This window comes from Macaca fascicularis, chromosome 8, assembly GCF_037993035.2.
Source record: "Macaca fascicularis isolate 582-1 chromosome 8, T2T-MFA8v1.1".
Taxonomy (NCBI): Eukaryota; Metazoa; Chordata; class Mammalia; order Primates; family Cercopithecidae; genus Macaca; species Macaca fascicularis.
The window spans coordinates 84,114,986-84,136,730 of NC_088382.1; the positions used below are offsets into that span (position 1 = coordinate 84,114,986).

The 21,745-nt window shown below is 39.6% G+C and overlaps 1 protein-coding gene across 6 annotated transcripts in view; it reads right to left on the reverse strand.

Annotated features, from left to right (window-relative positions):
* The window catches only part of JPH1 (junctophilin 1), an 80,321-nt gene that overhangs the window by 57,679 nt on the left and 897 nt on the right, over positions 1-21,745 (reverse strand). For all 6 annotated transcript variants that reach the window (XM_005563563.5, XM_065519377.2, XM_005563559.5 and 3 more), the window contains exon 2: positions 15,955-16,714. In XM_005563563.5, coding sequence (XP_005563620.2) covers positions 15,955-16,714 — 760 coding nt within the window. The remainder of the gene's footprint in view (positions 1-15,954; positions 16,715-21,745) is intronic.

Genomic DNA, 21,745 nt, shown 5'->3' on the forward strand with positions numbered 1-21,745 from the left:
TGGACTGTGCTCCAGACCAGCTTTGGAGACTACATAGATTCTCTATTACAAACCAGAGAGGGACGTCAAACAGAGTCAACATGTGAGAAGTTCCAGCAGGGACCAAGGAACGTAAAGACACAGATGGTACCACAGAACGTAACACAAAACAGACCCTCAGCTCCCCTTGCTCTTGTTCTCAAGCTGCATCCAAGTGTGCTTCGCAAGACTCTTAGCTCACTCACTGTTCTTTGCCCTACCGACTCCATGCAGTTAAAATGCCTAGTAATGTCCTCCCAGAGGTACAGCCCCAGACCACAGCGTTTGGGGCCTGAAATTAGCCATTGCAAAGTTTTCTACACTGCTTAACTGGTAAGACAAGTATCTTCATGTCAGCCATGTGCTCATTCTTTTGCTCCATTTTGCACACAACTAATCAAAACTGGAAAATGCCTTTTCTAAGGCAAAGAAAGTCAGAGATGTGAATTTCACTCTTTTATATAAATGTAGTCAAAGAGTCAGCATGAAGAGTTAAAGCTTTGATAGTGTGTGGCTATCTAGATAATGTGATGACTACTCTTATTACACCTTAAATAAAAAGGATTTGCTAATTTGATTTTAGATGATGAAATTATATAGAGAAATTACATTTATAACAACAATTGAACCTTGTCTAGCATTTTGTCTTAATAGTAGCACAAAAATAATTCTCTGCTTCTTTCCACACACAGGTCACCATCTCTGCCTCCTCTTTAGAGATTTCTCTATTCCAGCCCCCTCTACTCACTTTTCTAATAATTGCTGTTATAAATGACAGTGCCAATCTCCGATTTTGATTTATTCATATCCTCGGGAAGCTGCTAAGTGCTCAAAGCTTCAAAAAGTACTGTTCTTACACGAAACTCACGTTATCTTTTTTATCTTCCACCTTGAATATCCACACATCAGATTCACTATTTTTCTCCCCATAATGTCTCCATCAGCCTTTATGGTGCCAGTTATGTTCTTAGCTAATTGTACTCACATCATTAAGAGTGTTAACTCTCTTGTACATAGCTGGTTGTTGTATACAAGATGGGTTTTCCTTTAAAAATTTCAAGGGTGCAGTTCTTTATTGCCTATATGCATTTATTTATGTTCTTTATGATCTCATCCCCTACTTCTGCTGCTTACAATCTACCTTGAGCACTGTAGCTAAAATCACTCTCCTCAGATACTGTTTTGCTCCTGTTAATAACTTCCTCAGCACTCTGAAACGGTTTCCACTTGTGTGTTGCATAATACCCTAGTTAGTGCTTTTCAGATCCTTTAATAGTCAGGCACCCCTTATCTAATTGTCCTCTTCTCTTGCCATGACTCAGCTGTACTCGACAGCACTGCAACGCGAAATCCAGGTGGGTTTGTTGTAAGACTTTTCAAAAGAGGATGAAGCTACAAGGTACAAATTTGACAGGGCTGTGTCCAATATCTCCACCACTTTCCTACAACAGCATTCTTTTTCAGAAATATGAGTAGTCACACCACTGCTGTTCTCCCCAAATTTATTACCTTTCTGGATGTTTTTCTGGATGATGGTGGTAGAATGAGGGCATGAGAGGGCTGTGTGCATATGAAAGATCCTTGGTTTCAGGTTCTACTACTGGCAGTGGGAGTCATTATGGAACATCAACCCAGAATATGAGGAGAAGATCAAACAGGCTATGAAGCTAAAATTAAGACCTGCTACAAAAAGTCACGAAGACTACACTGCCCACAAATAATAAACACTGGTGATCTTTACTGCCTTTGAGGGGGTTTCTTTCTCCTTGGGCTGTACCTCATTAGATGGGGTCTTCTCCTACCTGGTAAAATTTCCATCCACTGTGAACAAATCTTGCCTTGGCTTCCCTTTAAAATGCTGCTGAAGGACCAAATTCTTTACAAAGTCATTCCAGACCAACTCTTCCTGGCACCAGACACTAATCATACCGAGACTTTCTTTATTCACCTCGACTCTCTAATATTTCTCCCTTTTTCTCATTATTCAGCATTTCTTTAGGGTGTTAAGTTTAGCCTAAAGCTGCCTCCTCACATATTTTACGTTCAGCCTAAAGGTTTCTCTGTACATCATGAACTACAACCTAAATGGAGTTGTATACAGACTGTAGCTTACTCTTGTGTCAATCACTGAGTTTTGGGCCAATCAAAGGGGGTCAACGGTTCGAGCTGTGTTCAAATAAGGCAAATGACGAGCTGCAGCCAATCGGCTGTTTCTGTACCTCACTTTCCTTTTTCTGTCTATAAATCTTCTTCAACTATGCAGCTGCACTGGAATCTCTGAACCCACTCTGGCTCGGGTGGCTGCCTGATGTGAGAATTGTTCTTTGCTCAATTAAACTCTGTTAAATTTGGCTAAAGTTTTTCTTTTAACCACAGCCACATATGCATATTTACACAGACATTGTTTATGGGGAGCGGGGTGCTTGTCTGAGGCTTGTTTTGTTTTTACCCTTTGTTGGTGTATGCCTTCTATTTCCCTTGAAATATCTTTAACATGTTACCACTGGGTGCTGAATACAGTGGCAGATCTGTAACTATTTACAAATATAGCAACTGTAATTTAAAGAAAACTTTTAAACCATAAAGTTTAGTAGCTGAACTTGAACACCACAAAAGTGATTCATTACTGAAAAGTTTAAAGAAAAAAAGAAAAGAAAACCCCTTCAATGTGTTCTTCTCGAACCCTCATTTTCACTTATGGAATTAAACATTAGTGACTACTTACTCTAGAATCACATTTTCATAGTTCCAACAATGGACTGAAAGTTATTCTGATCTAGCGAAGAGTTAGAATAATTTTTCAAAATGCTTTTACTGTCAAACTCACACAGTACCATGAAAAAAACGAAAATAAAAACAAAATATCACTAGGCTATAGGCCAAGTAAAAAGTCTTTGGAACTGGTTTATAAACAAGTCAGTCCACTCTTTTGTAATTCCTAGAAGACTAGCCATTTTGATGTTTATATAAACTATGAAACCTTCATGGAATGTGGCAGAGCACTAATAAACAAATACGGGACTGACTGAATTGCTTCGTGTTATTTTTTAACTACCTCCCATGTACATGCATTTTTCTCTGACTAAGCTTGTGTGTGTTGGGTGGGGCGGTGGGGGTCAGGCCCACGCTTTTTTCTCCCTTCACATCTAGCACAGTATTAAGTGTGTAAGTATTGATAATACTTCTGATATAAACAAGAATAACTGGTGAGTTGTGCATGTGGAATGTTTACTTAATTTTGGTTAGAGAGTCCTAACTATATATAATCTTATTCCTAAGAGTACACAGGAGGACATTTTCCCTTTTATATCATCTTCTGATAGAGGAAAAATTTGGAGTTGGAAAAGTAAAATGTCAATGATGTCTCACTACATTTACTAACTGATTAATTTCTGTAAGAAACATAGGTATTGTTATGTAAAGTCAGGTTCAAAAACAGGCGAAAGGAGAGGAATTAACAAAAGAGTAGAGATCCAAACTCAGGTTTTCTGTGACAATCTGGTCAAGTTTCCCACTTCCTCACCCCTGTTTTATTGATAAGAAAGAGAGACCCAGAAAGATTACTTGTTTCCTATGTACTTGTTTCATATGAATGATGGGGCCTTACTGCGCCCCCATTTCCCCCACCAGCCATATACTGGGAATGAATCACTACATTTACTAATTGAATAATTTATCACCCATATACTGGGAATGAATGAACCTTTTTCATTAACCCTAATAGGGGTATTAGAGTATCAGCCACACAACATCTCAGACTTGCCTCTGTTCCTAACCCACTACCTGCAGTCCATCAAGTCCTGCTAATTGTATCCCTTGTGTTCTGCTACCCCTGCCCTCAACCAGGGTCTTTTATCACCTCCTCCACAGACCAGGCCTCCAGTCCTGGCGCCACTTAAATTCTTTCTCCATGAAGCAGGCAGACCATCCATTCAAAGGCAGATGGCTCCCTTCTCAAATGCCTTTGAAGACTCCCCAAAGCCAAGAGTAGAAAATGCACCTCCCAAACCTTGGGAATTTAGTTTCCTATCATATCCCCCCAATGCACTTACCAAATTTTAGTGTGCCCAAGAATAACCTGGGAAGTCTGTAATAAATGCAAGCTTCTGGACCTCATGCAAAGAAACATTAATTCAGTACTGCGTGGAGGACTGGAGAATTTTCAGCACCCCTTGTGATCTGCTGCAGTGGGTGGACGGATCACTCCTGGAGAAAGCGTTCTTCCACTATCTAACTGCTTGCGGGAACTCACACTGTACACTTTCATTCCACTCCGCCCTTGCTCAGGATCTTCCTCCTGCATGCAACACTGGCCACTGTTTGCTCCCTAACTTCCACTCATTCTTCATGTTCACAGGCTCAGCCTCATCCCTGTAAACCCCAAATGCCCTCAGTGTTCTTCCCTCTTTTGCATTGTCGTCTTTTTTTTTTGGAATTTACCATGTTATACTGACCTTATCTTTTTATGATTGTTTGGCTCACAAGATTTGTGGCTGTTGAATGAACAATGTCTGTTAAATGAAACAGTGGCCAAAAGAAGTCTATGACTAAATAATGCTGTTCCCAGAAAGATCTTCTTTTATGAGCCTAAGGAGGGTACATGGGTTCAAAAAAAATTCCTGTACCAATTCTCAAAGCCCAGTGGAGGGGAAGGGCTTGGGGCTCTGACGCTGTCGTGTGCTTGCCATGTGAATTTTCTATGCGTCAGTTTCCTACCAACTCACAGGGTTGCCATGGGGATGAGATGAGATGACAGATATCAAATTCACAGCAGGTAACCACTCAAGACCTTTTGGGTCTGTTTATGTGTAGCCAAAAGGTATCACCCAAATTACTATCCTCAGACCACAAGGAGAGAACAATGTGCACTAGCGCATAACACACTTAGGGGAAACCTAGTAGCATCTACATTGTTTTTCTATCTGGAAACACTGCCAAAACATTCATTTACTGCAAATTGCTAACTGTAATGTTTCTGTACACAAATACTGCTAATAAGATCCTGCTACCACCCAAAATTGTATCTTATGGACTCTATGCAGAAATAATTTTTTAAACTTTTCAAAGAAACCACTAGCAATTTTCCCTTTTGCATTATAACATTTGTACACATATTTTGTATGCTCTATTGATAGCATTCCTGTTATCAGGTGTACAATTACTTACTGGAAGAGACATTTTGTTTCTTAACGCAGTCCACGCCTGCTATGGACCTTGAGTGTAATTGCTAAGGACTGACAGGGCTTAGGCAAGGAGGGGGACAAGGCAGAAGGCATTCAGGCAAGGAGCACTGCTGGTGCGAAGAGCTCCAGGACAGTGTCTATGATGAGCTTACCCAGGATGGGTCACGGGTGCCTCTCGGTAGGTCCCTCCAGCCTGCAGCCCCACAGCACCTGCCAGTTGCACAAAGGTACTGTGAACCTGGCAGGGTATTTGCTTTTAATGACAGGTTTTGTTTCTTATTCATCTCTGTATTCCCAGGGCCTAGTGCCATATTTGGACAGAGCTGGCACTAAATAAATGTTTGCCAAATGATGTTTCTTTAGTATAATAATTTGTGAGAGTGATATTTTGTTCCAGTAGGTTGCCAAGAAAAGACAAAAAAAAAAAAAAAAAAAAACAGTCCAACAGAGCTTGCTCACTGGGTAGGTCCCTTGAGCACAAACCTTAGAAAGCATAACTTCACAAAGTCAAGAATAGAAATTCAGATACCTGAATTGCATTGTCATAAGGCAACAAATTCCTAGTCACTTAATGTGAGAACTGCTTTACTTGTACTTCTTAAAAAGAGCTGTGTCTAGTATTACATACACAGATTTCCTCTTTCTCTGCATGTCCCATAAGAGTCTTTCCCAGGGTTTGGCTCCAAGCTCTGCAAGCACAGCTCAAATCTCTGAGTTCCAGATACATCTTCCCCTATTATCTTTTGGGCTAGCATCTTGAAATTCAAGAAGCCAAAAATCCAAACTTATCTTCCTCCCTAAATCTGTCCCTTCCTGTCCGGTATCCTTCTGAGTAAACAGTACCACCATCCATTAGTTGGCTAAGCCAGGAACTTGGAGCCACTCTGATGACTCCTTTTCCAGGCTTACCATGCTTAACTCAACCAGCCACAGGTCCTAGTGAATCTGCTTGGGAGGCTCTCATTCAATCATTTGCTTCTTTCCATCCCACTGCCATGGCTTAGCCCAACACATAGGCTATCACTTAGATTACTAGTTAGCAGATAACTATTTTTTTATTTTTAGAGACAGGGTCTTGCTCTGTCACCCAGGCTGGAATGCAGTGGCATGATCACAGCTTACTGCAGCCTCAAACTCCTGGGCTCAAGTGATCCTCCTGCCTCAGCCTCCCAAAGTGCTGGGATTAAAGGTGTGAGCCACCGTGCCCAGCCTGTGACTATTTGTCTCCAGTTTCACTGCCCCTTACTGTCCCCATTCCCTATACCACCTGCAGCTAGAGTGATCTTTCTAAAGATGATGATGTAATTCTGCCTAATACCTATCAATAGCCTTCCCCTACCCTTGGGATAATGTCCAAACTCCCCCTTATAGGTTCAAGAGACCCTGCTCATCTCTCAACACCCTACACCTAGCACTCTTTTCCAACCATATTGCACATTTTACCAGACCCCAAATACACATGGTCCACTGTCCTTTGCACCCACCTCTATTTTCTGGAAAATACCGACACATCCTTTGGTTCTCACTCTGGATGCAGCCTGCAGACACTTGCCTCCAGCCGCAGGCTATGATCAACCCCTTCCTACGCATTACCTAAGCAAGGTGCTGATAATCCAATGGATAATAACTACTTTTTCATCTGTCTTAACCAGACTCCATGCCGAAAAGGATTAGGTCTTAATCATAATTTTACATTTCCATTGTATGTAATGGATTAATGTAACTAAGAATGATTAAGGTTGGTATTTCCCTTAAGAACTGAACCTTATAAATGGGCCGGGCTACTATCACCCCTTCCAGGGTGTTTGAGTCTTTACAAAGTAATCTATCAGTCCACAGTTCAACTGATTTTCAAATCATTTGGACTGAGCAGGAAGTGGACTGGGGAACAAGTGTCTGGGGCTGGTGGAGGAAACAAGGTGGCAGTAAGGTCCCATCATCTGAGGCTCTTCCATTCTTATCCTTGAACCCTAAATTGCTGGCTTCTATGGGTTATCTTAACACGTCAAAACATGTTCCCCACGTGTATCTCAAATGCTTCCCTAATGGATGGAAGGTTTGAAATCTTGAAATAATAATTCAAAAAAGTTCCCACACTAATTTAAAAAATGGCATTGATAGGGATTTCTAGATCAAGCAACCGAGATCAAAATTCTATTGATTCAATACAGTAAAAGTCACCAAAATTTTTACCATATTTGAGTTTAAAAATTAACAAAACATAATAAAATTGTTAATCTTTGACAATCTATTGTATTAAAAGTGCTAGAAAGTGAATTAATGTATTTTACTTGGCTTAAATAACTTTCTTTTGGCCCACATGGAAGTCCTAAGAAGATTGACTTCAAAGAGTTGTACTATTTGGGAGCCAATCTTGATTCCTTACATATTAATTAAATTTTTGTGAAAGCAGCTTATTTTTAATTTAGCACATTATACAAACAAATGTGAAACAGCAACTAAAACAGAAAGGTGAAATTATTAAAAGCTGATTTGACTTTATTCTCAAGAGGCTGTTGTACTAAAGCTGAATGACTTACATAAATACCTTTGGCATTTGTTGGATCCTGTTCCTAAACACAATGTTCATATTTCATCTATAATAAGAAAAGCATCTCAAAGATTTGCAAGGCACTAGTCTTGCAAGCGTCCAGTTTGGTGTCTTGAGTAAAGTGAGATTGGCAGAGTCAGCTTAATCCATAATGGAAAGTTGTGAGCAGGGTGCTTCGGCTGCCTGGCAGCTGCTGCTTGGAGAAGTCTACCAGCTATGGCAGCATGCAGGCAGAACTCGGCCACTTGCTTAAAAACAGAGTTTCTCCAGGTCAAAGCTGAAACTCACACAAAGCATACAGGATAAAATAGGAATGCAATCCCATTTTGGGGGGCTTTCCAGAAAACATAGGAGTAGGGTGGTTTTCATTACAAATGATGCTATACTAAAAAGAAATTGCTGCTTTAATTCTTCATGTTTGTACTATTGAGAAAGGGTCATGTTTCAGGGCTAAATGAGCTGGAATCTGTTGAAGTTTGTACTATTTAAGCAAGCTCAGGCTTCTACAGTTAAAACAGGGTCAACATGTGTCCCCAAAACCTGGCTTATTGTCATCCTGAAATTTTAGTTTTCCCTTCCAGACTTCAGTGCCAGCTTTCACTAAGTCTCTGCAGAACCGTTTTCTTTCTCACTTCATCTTTACCTCCATTCCAGTTTGGCTTCTTGGTCTTCTATCAACTTTCACTTGCGAAAATGGTACTTCTAGGATTGCAACATTTTCCTAAATAACAACTGCTATGTGTGGTTTATAGTTTACAAAGACCCATGATACCCACTCTTCCATTCAATTCTCAAAACAACCCTGCCATGAAGGGTAAGGTAATAATTGCTCCCTGTTTACCATAACTTTTCTGAACCTCAGAGTCTGGGTGTTTCAACCAAGCTTCTGGAATTTGCTCCTAGAAGCACCGGTTACGACAGTTGCAAAGAGTGACAGGCAGTCAAGGTGCAGATATGGAAGAACACAGGTAGTAGAACTAAAGAAAATAACCAATGCTTTCCTTAGCAATAAGTGCCACATTTTTAGGTCCCTCGAGCATAAACCTTAGAAAGCATAACTTCACAAATTCAAGAATAGAAATTCAGATACCTGAATTGCATTGTCATAAGGCAACAAATTCCTAGTCACTTAATGTGAGAACTGCTTTACTTGTACTTCTTAAAAAGAGCTGTGTCTAGTATTACATACACAGATTTCCTCTTTCTCTGCATGTCCCATAAGAGTCTTTCCCAGGGTTTGGCTCCAAGCTCTGCAAGCACAGCTCAAATCTCTGAGTTCCAGATACATCTTCCTCCATTATCTTTTGGGCTAGCATCTTGAAATTCAAGAAGGCAAATATCCAAACTTATCTTCCTCCGTAAATCTGTCCCTTCCTGTCCGGTATCCTTCTGAGTAAACAGTACCACCATCCATTTTAGGTGATTTTGTTCTAAAATTTCTTTAACTATTTAACAATCTATTCATTAAAATGACTCAGAAGGCATCAGAAGGATTTCCCCTTTCTGTAAAAATCACTTGTGATAATTACTGAAAATTAACCAGAGCACCAGAAGAAAAAAAAAATCCATAGAAAAGGTGATCTAAACTTTCTGTTTAAAAATATAATACAACCACTATCATTACAGTACAGACATAAAGATAGCTTATAAACAGCTTTGACTTGTAAAAGATCCCTTTGTTGAGGATAATTTAAGAATTTCAAAGACCTGGCCCTTTATAATAACTTAGCAGAGAATGGGCCTTTTTTTTTTTTGATATTGGTAATAGTCAGTTTAATTTGGATCCATAATGTGCACTGACTCATAGTTGACTTTGGGTTTTAATTACTTATGAGTGAAATGTGAATCAAGTCAAGTGATCTTGTGAATAACTGTTCTATCCCAGCCAACTTTATGTGTTAAATTAAATGATTTTCTTTAGGCCTAAGAAAAATGACCCCCAAACAAGAAAAATCCCCCCCCAACCAAAAAAAAAGCTCCTGCATTCTGGCATATTACATGTTTTGGTATTGTCAAATATGGAAGCTAAGCCAACTTAGCTTCCTGGAGTTTCCACATCTGGAAGGGAATCTCTCATATGTATCACTGACCAGCTCAATACTTATAAAGAATGGAGGTAACAGTTTGGCTCAACCTGATGCTCTTGTTCCATGGTTATGTCCTGTAACGATGATGACCTAATTAAGGAAAAGGGTACCTGTAGCACACACTTGGCATTTTCTGCACTCCTTGACTATTGTCAGACTATAGCATGAATTATGAGAGCTAAGTTTCCATCCTTAAAATGTGGTTTTGCCCAGCAAAACAAAATTAGGAGCACTGGCAGTGGTCATACCCTAAGTCGTGAGAATTTAATTCATTCATTCTCCAAATATTTACTAGAGCACTTACGTGTTTTGATCTAAGCTCACTGCTGGGTGTAAAAAAGTGAGCAAAGCTGACTTCAGAGTCAGCCCATCCTTCCCAATCTAGTTGGGGTGAGAGAGATTCAACAAATACCGTGAAATTAAGTATCAGTTTAGACCTAAGGGACCTAGGCTTAAAGCAGAGTGAGGACCCAGCAGCCCAAGGATCCAGCCAGAGGGAGCAGGGACAGGGGCTGAGACCTTCTTTCCAACAGAAAGCAAGCTGGCATGGTTGAACCATTCTGAGTATGGGGGAGGAGGGGAGATCTGCGTGAAAATGCAATATATCCTTTTTCATGCAAACATAAGGGGAATGGTTTTTTAAAAATCCTACAGGAAAAGTATGTATCATTTTTATGTTTAAGTCCAAAACTGGCAAACATGGCATCCAACCTTAGTTCTGTGCTGAACAGGGAGCAAAAGAGACTCCCTCCTAAGATTACATGTCTAGGTAGCCCCAATCATCACCTGAAGTGCCAGTAATGGTCAGAGAGAGGTTGGCAAAAGGAGCAGCAGAGTCCCATGTGACTGGCCACCTATCCTCATCACTGACACTTTCTGGTAGTACGGGGAGCCTGCTCAGCTGAGTACCAATGAGCTTCACTAGCTTAAGTGAGGCTGGTCAGAGTTAGTCAAATTTTGCAAAATGGAGCAGTTACCTATTAACTTGCTAACCTCCTCACTTTATAGTATTTCTTCTTATCTGTCTAATATAACAAAGCCAGTACAAGCAAAGGCTTGTGGTTCTCAATTGCTTGAGGCCAGCTCTCTCCCACTCCTCCTACATCTTCTATCTTCTTGCAAGATAATTATTTCTTCTAATATTCAGATCACACCAAGCTCTGCTTCTGTCCACACCTCTTCCTAAGTGATCTGTTCATTTCCACAGATGTGGAGGTCTCTAAGGGTCACTTATTTGCTTTCTCAACCAAATGTCTTACCTTAACATTCTTTCTTAAAGTTTTTTCTCAAGGAGTAGTGACATCTTCGAACATCTCATTTAAGGAATTATTGAAGATAAGAGTCGATGGAGTAAAAATTGGCGAAATGAGAAATATAGTTGAAATGAGAAATACAGTTAAAATGACAGGAACAGCTGAAGGAATTAAGGAGGCAAAAGCTAAGGGAATGAAAACTGAATGCCTAAGAAATAGAGCGCAAACAACAGGGACGGTGGGATGTTCTCGGGCAGAGCCTCAGTCCCTGCCTCTGAATGTGAGGGACTTGGACCAGATAATCTTTCTTGCCCTTTCCAGATCTGAAATTAGGGGCCTTCAGTCTCCTCTACCAAAACAGATTCTGCTTATTACAGTTTCTAGAAAGTAAATTCGCATATTGGGGGATCCAATTCTAAGTTATAAGGCTCTAGTTATAGTTTAGGGCTCTAAAACAGCACTCCAGTTACTCAAAAGGGTCTGCTTGGCCAAATTATCATCAAGGGTGCACAAAGGAAATACCATGGAGCCTGAGCTTAGGAACTGGCTCCACTCTCCCCAGTTCTAACATCTATCTGTCAGAGTGGCACCTTCATCTAAGAGCAGAGCAGCTGGGATCCAGAACTAGAGGTGGTATGTCAGCTACTGGCATGGAGCGGTCTCAGTAGCTGCTAGGTATACTCATTTCTTGAGATATTTAGAGTTGCTCTTCCACCTTTTGAACATTTCTTAAAAAAAAAAATGTTGACACTCTCAATCCCAGATGATGATTTGTACCCTCAGTACTATGACAAAAGGGAAATAAAATTTTGTAAATCTTACAAACACAGTGCCTTTTGGAGCAGAGCAGAGGACGAAAAATAAGTCCCAGGAGTCAGTAAATTATAAGTATCTCTTATGGTCTTGACTCTAAGTGTTAATCCACTGGAATCTATTAAATACTCTATATCAACTATGTGATATCTACTATCTACTGTTATGTCATCCGCATAGTCCTTGATCTGTCGGAATTATACAGGGGCCCATAATAAGCCTTCTGAAACAAGCCTCCTGTATGTGTTTACTGCGGAGTAACACAACTCCCTCTTCAGAGAAACAAAGCAAAGGTCCACAGATCACCATGCTTTCAGGAATCTTCGGGCCAAAGATGGTAGGTTCTGTGTCTCCTGGAGACATTATTGGAGAATATAATTGTTTTCCCTTAGAGTCAACTTGAACCTTTGCTTCAAGATAAAATAGGATGATGGTACAAGGGTGCGTCCATTTCCCTGGGACTTAAATAATAAATAAAAGTCCCTAAAGCATAAGAAATAACATAAATGAAATGAAAACATTACAGGGAGTGTTGGGATCTTGGGGACAGCCTCAGTCCCTGTCTCTGAATGTGAGTGGCTTGGACGAGATGCTCTCTCTTGGCCTTTCCAGATCTGAAACTGGGGGCCTTCAGTCTTCTCTACCAAGCCATCCTTCCACCTCAGTCTCCTGAGTAGCCGGGACTACAGGCGTACGCCACCACACCCGGCTAATTTTCTTATTTTTTGTAGAGACGTGGTCTCACTATGTTGCCGAGAATAGTGATTTACACCAACTGGGTGGACAAACTGAATAGTAGATAACTATTCATTGATCATCTCCTTTTGTTGCTAATGATGAACTGTGACTTCAACAGCAGCAGCTGCCAAGAGACTTAGTTTCTAGTTTTTCTTCTGTGTGCACTGGGCTAGGTGAGAAGAGTATCATCTTATGTTCTTACATTTTCAGTAGTTTTAAAAACAAAAACATTGATAATAGCAACCACAGAGGAGTCATATAGATGTTCTGTACAGATACTGTGTAGATCTTCTGGCATTAGAGCCATGGTTAATGACAATAACGTAGCTAAAAGTCCTATCTCCCAGGCAGCAAATCTTGAAAGAATCTTTTCTTATTTTTAAGGGTTTTAAAAGACTGTAGGACTCTAAAATCAGAGCTATTATAAGGGAAATGTCATTCCTTTAACTGCTTTCTCCAAAAACAAGTTACAAAGCTCTAATTGGAAGTATTCATTGTATAATAGTAAGGTATCTGGGAAAATGACTAAAACAATGAAGGTAAGTAAAATATAGAAGGTTAATTGAATATTTTTAAGCTGTTGATTGTGTCATCCGAACAGTATTTTATTTATTGTGGTAAGAACACTTAACATGAGACCTACCTTCTTAACAAATTCTTTTTCTTGTTTGGTTTTTTTTTGAGACAGGGTCTTGCTGTGACACTCAGGCTGGAGTGCAGTGGCGCAATCACGGCTCACTGCAGTCTCGACCTCTGGGGCTCAAGTCATCCTCTCACCTCAGTCTCCCGAATAGCTAGGACTACAGGTATGCACCACCATGTCCCGCTAATTTTCTTATTTTTTGTAGAGACGGGGGTCTCACTATGTTGCAGAGATTGGTCTTGAACTCCCGGGCTCGAGAGATCCTTCTGCCTCAGCATCCCAAAGTGCTAGTATTATAGGCATGTACCATAGCACCGGGCCTTGACAAAGTGTTCAATGCAAAATACAGTATTGTTAAGTATAGGCACAATGTTGTAGTGCAGATCTTTACAACTTACTTATCTTGAGTAACTGAAACTTTGTATCCATTGAACAGCAACCTTCCATTTTCCCCACCCTACAGTCCCTGGCAACCACCACTTCACTCTAGGTTTCTATGAGTTTGATCATTTTAGATAAAGTCAGGTGACTGCAGTATTTGATTAAGTGAGACCATGCAGTATTTGTTTTTCTGTGACTGGCCTCTTTCATTTGCATAATGAATTAAGCATTTTAAACATAGCTAAGTGAAATCTTTATGAAGTAACTAACTGGCTAAAAGTGTAAGGTCTTAAACTAAAGATCTCTTGGTTATAACCACACAATACAGTATTCCCAAATGAAATACTACTACCCCCAAAAGACTTTCAACAGAGAGAACATGGCTAGGACTTAGGTGAGAGTTTTACGATACTAGCATAATCAGAGATCATCTCTGCATTGCTAGTCGCTTTCTGTTATATGAACTCCTCCAATGGAAACTAATCACAAGTTGTTTGCTAAAGTGTTCTGCACAGGTTCATTTTTCACCTGCCAAGACTGATCTGCCTTTAGCATATCACTAAGTTGTAAAGAGAAAACAACATGGAAGAATCCAAGTGTGCATTTAAAATTAGAGGTTAGGGCCTAACAACATGTATATCACTAGGTCTAAAAGTAAGCCAGCAAGATTAGATGTGCTGAGTATCTGATCCATAAGCAAACTGAAAAGCAAAGTAGATCCAAAACTGTGATCTGAAGTAAAAGATGCCTGGTAGAGAAGACAGGAGAGAGAGAGACCTTTCATGAAAGTTTGTGCTGATTAACAAAAAATACTAGCTTTGAAATGAAATTAGTTTGGGATAAAGATGAAAACCTTGAAGCCTTTTAACATAATATATAATATTATATCTAAAAGTAATGCAAAAAATGCAACCTTATTTAGTAGCCCTACTTATTTTTCAAGTAGGGGCATTTAAAAAAAAGAACTCTAGAAGTTGAACCATATGATGTCACCATTTTTTTTTTTTTTGTACATTAAGAAGTTCAAACAGTGGAAATTTCATTATGGCTCCACCAAAAAAAAAAAAAAAAAAAAAGGGAGGTTCATTAATTCAATGCCAATAACAAAAACTTGAAGACATGCTAACATTTTGTGGTTTCAAAAGGGCGTTTACTTCTGTGGAAGAGTGTTATTGAAGCAGAAACAGGATTTTTAACATTCTATGCTAAATTTATGCTTCAAGTCTTACAAAGCTGTGGCTAGTCAGTACCCACTTAAATAAGACTAAAAATAAAATTTTCCATTTATAACCACACCTTTTTCTTTTTGTCTCACCTATAATATCCTTCCCTAATAGAACTTTATTCCCCACAGATTTCTCCATCCCTCTTGCTGGATCCCTGAAACCAGCTATTAATGGTAAAACTTCAAGCACATAGTCCTTCTGTGCCCACACATACACCCCACTTGTCAATCTATTATTCACCGGTTTTCTCCTACTCACTCCAGCCCTTCTCTACTGCTCTTCTTTCTTCCAACCTTGGCACATTGAGAGTCCCATCTGTCCATGTCAGGTTGTAGGTTCTCTCCACCCCTTTCCTTTTAATACACCAGTGACCTAATCTCTTCTGCATAGAATGTGGCGATTCTCCTAGGTCTCTTTGCCTTTCCCATATAGTTGTTGTTTTAAACAATGCATGCCAGATTTTCTCATGTTATTTTCCACTTTTGCCATATGTAGATTTTGGTGGCTGTCTCAAAACCAATTTTACCTATAAGACTTCATAGAATCTGAATTGTATAAGCTAGGCTTAGTGTGCATACCTCCAATGTAAATATCTGAATAGAGATACACGTCTATACTAGGTATGTTTCTATGTGGATTGCTATTTTCTTTTGGCACACAAAACACAATGCTTTCTATGGCAGCATTTCAGAGATCCTTCTTAAAACAAGGAAAAAAAAAAAAAAAAAAAAAAGAAAAGAAAAGAAAACAGCAACCTCCCGGGCTCAGGAAGATGAGCACAAGGTCTCAGTGAACTCCCTCACGCTATTTAATATGAGGGAAGTAATTTAGAATGGGAAGGGGAGCTCAAAGTGCCTTCAACATTTTTTGACAATGGGAAGTTGCAGAACAGTGCAGGTACATTTCTGACTTTGACTCTACTGAGTGTAATCATTTTCCACCTTTGATTTTTTTAGCAGTTGTAGAACGCATTTAGCAATGTCACCGGCAGACAAACATAATATTTGATACTCCATTGTTCTGACCAACCCGGCAAAACCAACCACCCTGCATTTACTTACCTTGAATTTGCTATTTCCACTTTGGTTCTCGCCATGGCAGCTGCCCTTTGGGCGCCTTCAATTGCTCTGTCCACCTTCTCCCTAGTTTTTGTGTGTCTTATTGGTATAAGCTGCTTCCTTATCCCACGGACCAGAATATTATTTTTGTATTTTCCCTCTTCTTTGGAGCCGTCAGGAAACACGGTACAGCCATATCCATGCCTCTTGTTATTTGCCCACTCCCCTTCATACTTCATGCCATTGGAGCGCTCGCTAACGCCGAAGCCGTTGCGCTTGTCGTTCTTCCACTCGCCCATGTAGGTTTCCGTGGTGGTGGCGTCCACGTGGTCTTCCACCGGGCAAAAATCACAATCTACATCGCCGAAGCTGATCGTGGAGTTGGCATCGCTGGAACTAATTCTGCTCATGGCCGCGTCGCTGCGGACAGAGCTGCGCTTGCTTGAGATGGAAGACTTTGATTCGGACTTGCGGAGTTTCATGCTTCCGAGAAGTGAGCCCCTCCGGAAAAGGCCGCCCTTCTTCTTGCCCACTAGCTCAGCGTCTGCGTGGAAGTTGAGCACGAAACCACCGCGGGTACCAGCCGGGCTGTCAGCGGCGGCCGCGGCGTCGTGGAGCACGCTGCCGTTGCTCTGCTCGCTGCGCAGCGAGGCCAGCGAGGTGCGCAGCGGCGAGCGTATCACCGTGGCCATGCCGTAGGGCACGCTCTGGCGCACTCCGTAGCCATGCCGCATACCTCCGGCCCACTGGCCCTGGTAGGTACCTTGGAGAGACCGCAAGAAAGCACCGTGAGTCGGCGGCAGAAGCTGCGCAATCACCTGCACCATCCAGCGCACACTGGCGCAGGCCTGCCCAAGGTCAAATCTGACCATTTCCAAGTCAACCCTGGAGGATACTTTGCATCCACTTGTGAATCCCCGCCCTGTAATTTTGGGGGTAAGGTTTTAATGTCATTGCACAGAATTTTCCAGTAGTCAGATAATTTTTGCTTTTCATTAAAAAATTTATGCAAGTATTTCAGAGGAAAACCAGTACTTTCTAATACAAAAAGTGAACACTGGAAAACAACATTCTCCTCTGAAATTAATGCATCAAAAATTCCTCTTAGGAAGAAGACAAGGAAACAGGAGAATATGAAATGAATTCTATTTGTACATTTTATTCTAATATTACTAATTTAGCTGGAAAACTCTAAAAAATGACTTTTAGGTCTATGTCAGTATAACATTCCAAAAAGCACAGAGGCTTAAATCTGAATACTTGGGACACAGTCATCAAATGAACGTCTTAAATTTTCTGCTACATTCAGCATCTCTTTTTTTAGTGTAGAGAAAACTGTTGAATATTCAGGATTATCATTTGAATTTGGGTGAACCTTTTTGAGCTGAGTGAATTGACAACCATAATATATATTATGAATACAGTGAACTATTATGAAAAAAAATGAGCAATTTAACATTTTTGTGCTTCTAAGTGAAAAGGTCAAAGCTTTGTGCCATGTCATTTGCCAAATCTCTGCATCCTCTATGGATTTTCCTAGCTGCCACTGCATTGTAAATCACACCACAGACTAGAAGCACCCTGAGGGCAGAATTACTTCATACCAGAACACAAAATTCTCATGTGTCCTGTGGTCTGTGTTTGTGGACAGAGGGTGTTTGATGACTATGTTGACATTAAAAAGCTATGGTGGCTAAAAGGTATACCCTTTACCCTTGGAGAAACTGATGTAAGGCCAGATGAAATCTTTTACTGTTACCATTTTGGACTTCATCTCAGAGAAAAGGTATATTTGACACTATTACAATGTTGATACCAGATCACTCTGTCAACAAATATTATGCTTTTTCAGGATAATCTGTCATCTAAAGCATTTGTAGTGAATATTTTGCTACTAAATAAACAAAGACATTAAAAAATAACCTGGTACAGGTTTTAAAATAATCTTAGGAGGAAATGAATGTTAAATTAGGGAATTTAGAAGTTTCTTTTCAAAATCAAGGCCATTTCCTTTAATTAAGGGTAAATTTTAATTTACAGTATCCCTCAAAAGAAGCTATCTGGAAAATTTTAAATGTAATTACTTCTGTGTTATTCATAACAATTCACAATGTCAGAGAAAACAAATAATGATTAGTCTGTCTTGACCTCTTTCCATTTCTGATTATATAGATCTACCCTGCAGTCACTTTGCATTTTATATTGCCATGTACAGATTTCCACTGCATGGCATATATTCATTTTTAAAACACTGAGCAAAAATGCTAGTGGTTTTATATAACTGTGTCAACAATGGCTGGTTATTTCATTGCACTTAAAAGTTAAAACCATAACGACTCCCAAGTCAACAGTTTTGACCAATTTCAAGACTACCTTCTCTTTTTGTTCATTCTGATGTAGGTGACATAGGCAATAGTAGATATACAATGAAATACTAAGTGGGTCTGGTACTCTAACTGTCATATTCTGGGTAGATGTGAAGTCTTAACCTGACATCTATGAACTTCTGAGGAGGTGGGTGGCCCATAGTTTTCTCCGAAAGATTAACCCAAGAGGATAAGATAGTCATGTAAAACATTTCAGGCTAAGAAGATTCCTACTGAATATTGGCCATCTCCAAATACCGCCATCTCAACAGGAATGGGAATGGAATTCTTAGGAAATTTTGACTTTGATTTTTCCTTTGCCTAGACGGGTAAAATTTAAATTCTAGAATGAAAGTTTCACAATCTGGCTTGAACATACTAAAATAAACCACCTTATTTTTAATATTTTGTTGGTTAAAAGAAAGCTGTAATCATATCCTCCTAACTTTTGTCTAGAGTGACAAGTTAATTTTGCTAGAACAATTTGCAGAGATGTTGTTTGATATCAATAAGTATCTACACTTTTAAAATACAACCATACCATCTTGGTAAATGTTTAACACTGATGGAAAATTAACAGCTAGTTTCCTTAAACTGTTATCTTCAAAAATACGACTAGTACAGTATTTAGAATTTCCAAAAAAGTATGGCTTGAAAATCCAAGCTGTTTAAGGCAACAGCAATAATTAGAAAGTTTAAGTCTCTGCTTAACTGTCAAACAGGGAAGGGGGGACAAGAGCATTGGCCACATTCCTCTCCCATTTTGTTAAATCACAGTATATGAAAGAATTCCTCCACCGAATTGCTAGAAACCAATTTACAGTCAAACTGTTAGCAGTTCATCTGAAATTTAAAATAGGTTTAGTTTAGTCAATGAACCTAGGAAAAAAAAGGGCCTATTTCTTTATGAAGCAGGTGGGTTCCAACTTCTCCCTGCTGCTCAAATAAAGTTCTAATTAGTTCCTCTTGATTCCTAAAATGTAGATGCATATTTCACAAGTATAAAAATTACTTTTACCAGTTTTAAACTGTGTTCATTTGGGAGCTAATTTTTAAGATTTAGTCGTTTTAACTACACAATCTTGTAGTGGAAGGCATCCAGTTTAGGAGTTTCAGTCAAATCTGCACTGCACTATGCCAAACTTCAGTTTATATGCTCTGAATGGGTATGTGCAAATATGCATCTAGTTAACAAAACATTATGTTTTCCCAGAAATTTTCAATAGTTTTACGGCAAGTGAAAAACAAAGTACAGATCAGAATTAGCACAAAAAATTCTGGGCACCTAGATTTGGATTTCATGAGTATGAGACTAACGTATTGTTGATATTCAGGGGGTTTCTATTTCAGCAACATATCATACACAAATCACTAATAAAATAAGTTATACTTCTCATATGAAATTACTGCTTCCTTCCTCCTCCAGTTTAATGTCACCACAAAAAAACACGGAATCAGATTTTCCCTGAATCTGATACAGGGTGTACAGGGATGGACATGTGGCGATGGGGAGAGTGGAGACAAAAACAAGCTAACTCCTTAGTGAGAACAGCAGAAAACAAGCTAATTTTTTTGTGATATTCCTATTTTGGCCAAAACCTTTGTATGAAATAAGTTATAGCAATACACTTGCTTTAGACTCCCCTTTTATGATTGAGGACTTTCTAATGAAATAAAGTTACATATGAGACAGCAGAAAATCCATTAGCACAGAGTAGACATTCAGCTGTGATTTTTAAGGTTTTTCTTCCTAACTGTAGCATATTAGATTTTTTTTGGTAGAAGAAGAAAACCACAGTACCACCTAGCATGATGCCAAGTTTTAAGTTTTTTTTGTTTTTTAAAGTTTATTTTAAAACTGAAGGCAGATTATTCATAAAATCATTCTGGAGACTTATTTGGGCTTCTACAACATGTACACAGACAACCTCTACTGTGCTATATATATTTTGATTACTAGGTATAATGAATACTCTAAACCAAGAGAGTGTGTTTAATGAATAGCATCTTTAAAAGAAGACTCTTTCCAACTTTCCAAAACTGAAGAGAACCATCCCTGGCCTTCTTAAAAGATTATAAAACAATGCACACATTTAAAAAAATAAATTTTGCCTTCTACTTTTGAGCATGGAATTTAGTTATACAGTAGAGCTGGGGCCTCCAACAAAATCCAGTCACAAACTAATATATTTATAGCGCTGTCAACCAGGTACTTTATGCCCATTCAGAACATTTAAGGGTCCTAATTAACTATTGTGAAACTCGGTACTCAGCCCCACAGAAAAGTATTAGAGAACGTTTTTTTCTTTTAATCCATGAGAACCATACACTTAATTTATACTGTAGGATGAAAAGATGTCCTTTTTAGCAAGTTCTACCATTCTGCCATTTTGCATTTGAAACACGGCCCAAGTGTTCTAAGTGAAGTGTACAAATTGTGTAAGCTTTTATATAAGCAATGGTATAAATGGGGTTGCAGTGGGCTGGAGAAACTTTTAATTACATCCCTTTAATATCCTCCAACTCTGAGCTGCTTAATTCCAAAAAGTGATGTCGCCTCCTACAACCCTTTTCAACTAAATATGATTATGTTTATCGGGAAATGCACTTTGCTAAAGCATAAGCTATCCATGAATATCTTTCTCAGCGTATTACACAAGGAGATTCATCAGGTTTTGACACCTGTTTCAGTAATGTATACTTTTCCTAATAAAAGAGGAACTTCTGTCCTGGTATATACACAATCCCTTTGGCAAATATTGTTAAATCTTAAAAGAAGGTGATCTTTGTTCAGCCAGGCATACTGCTTAGGTCATACATAATGCAAATTACTGTTTCAGTATTGCCATTCTCAGGAGTAAAGTAGCTGCTAACTTAGCAGCATAGGAACACACCTGCCAATTGTATTTTTTTCAACGTAGACTTCATTGCCCATTTCTAAAATATCTTGCTAGTAATTTGTCCAAGATCTCCAGGTCAGCAAAGACTGCTACTCTTTTAAGACCAATATTTTAAGGAATGGAATGAAAACTAGGAACTCTCACACTCTGAACTCCACCTGCATCAGGTGGCCTTTCTGCTCCCATAACTCGGACGTTTCCAAATGCACCCCCAAATAAGGTACAATTCCCCAACATCCTAGTTACGGGGTTCTGGCTTCTATCTTTAGGCTACTAGAGGACCAGGAGCGAAATACGATTCCACGTGAAACCAATCCGGGGAGCGGTCAGCACGGACCTCCAGCCTCACCCGCTCAGGGTGTTCGCTCTAACTCCACGGGAGTGGCGATTTCAAACCCAGCCGGGAGAGGGAGGGATCAGGAACGTAATGTGACGGGCTCAAGTGACAGCGTCCTCTCTCCAGTCCAACCCTCCCGGGCGGCGCTCCCTCCCGGTGGCAGCGCAGCGCTGGCGCCGGCCAGGTACATT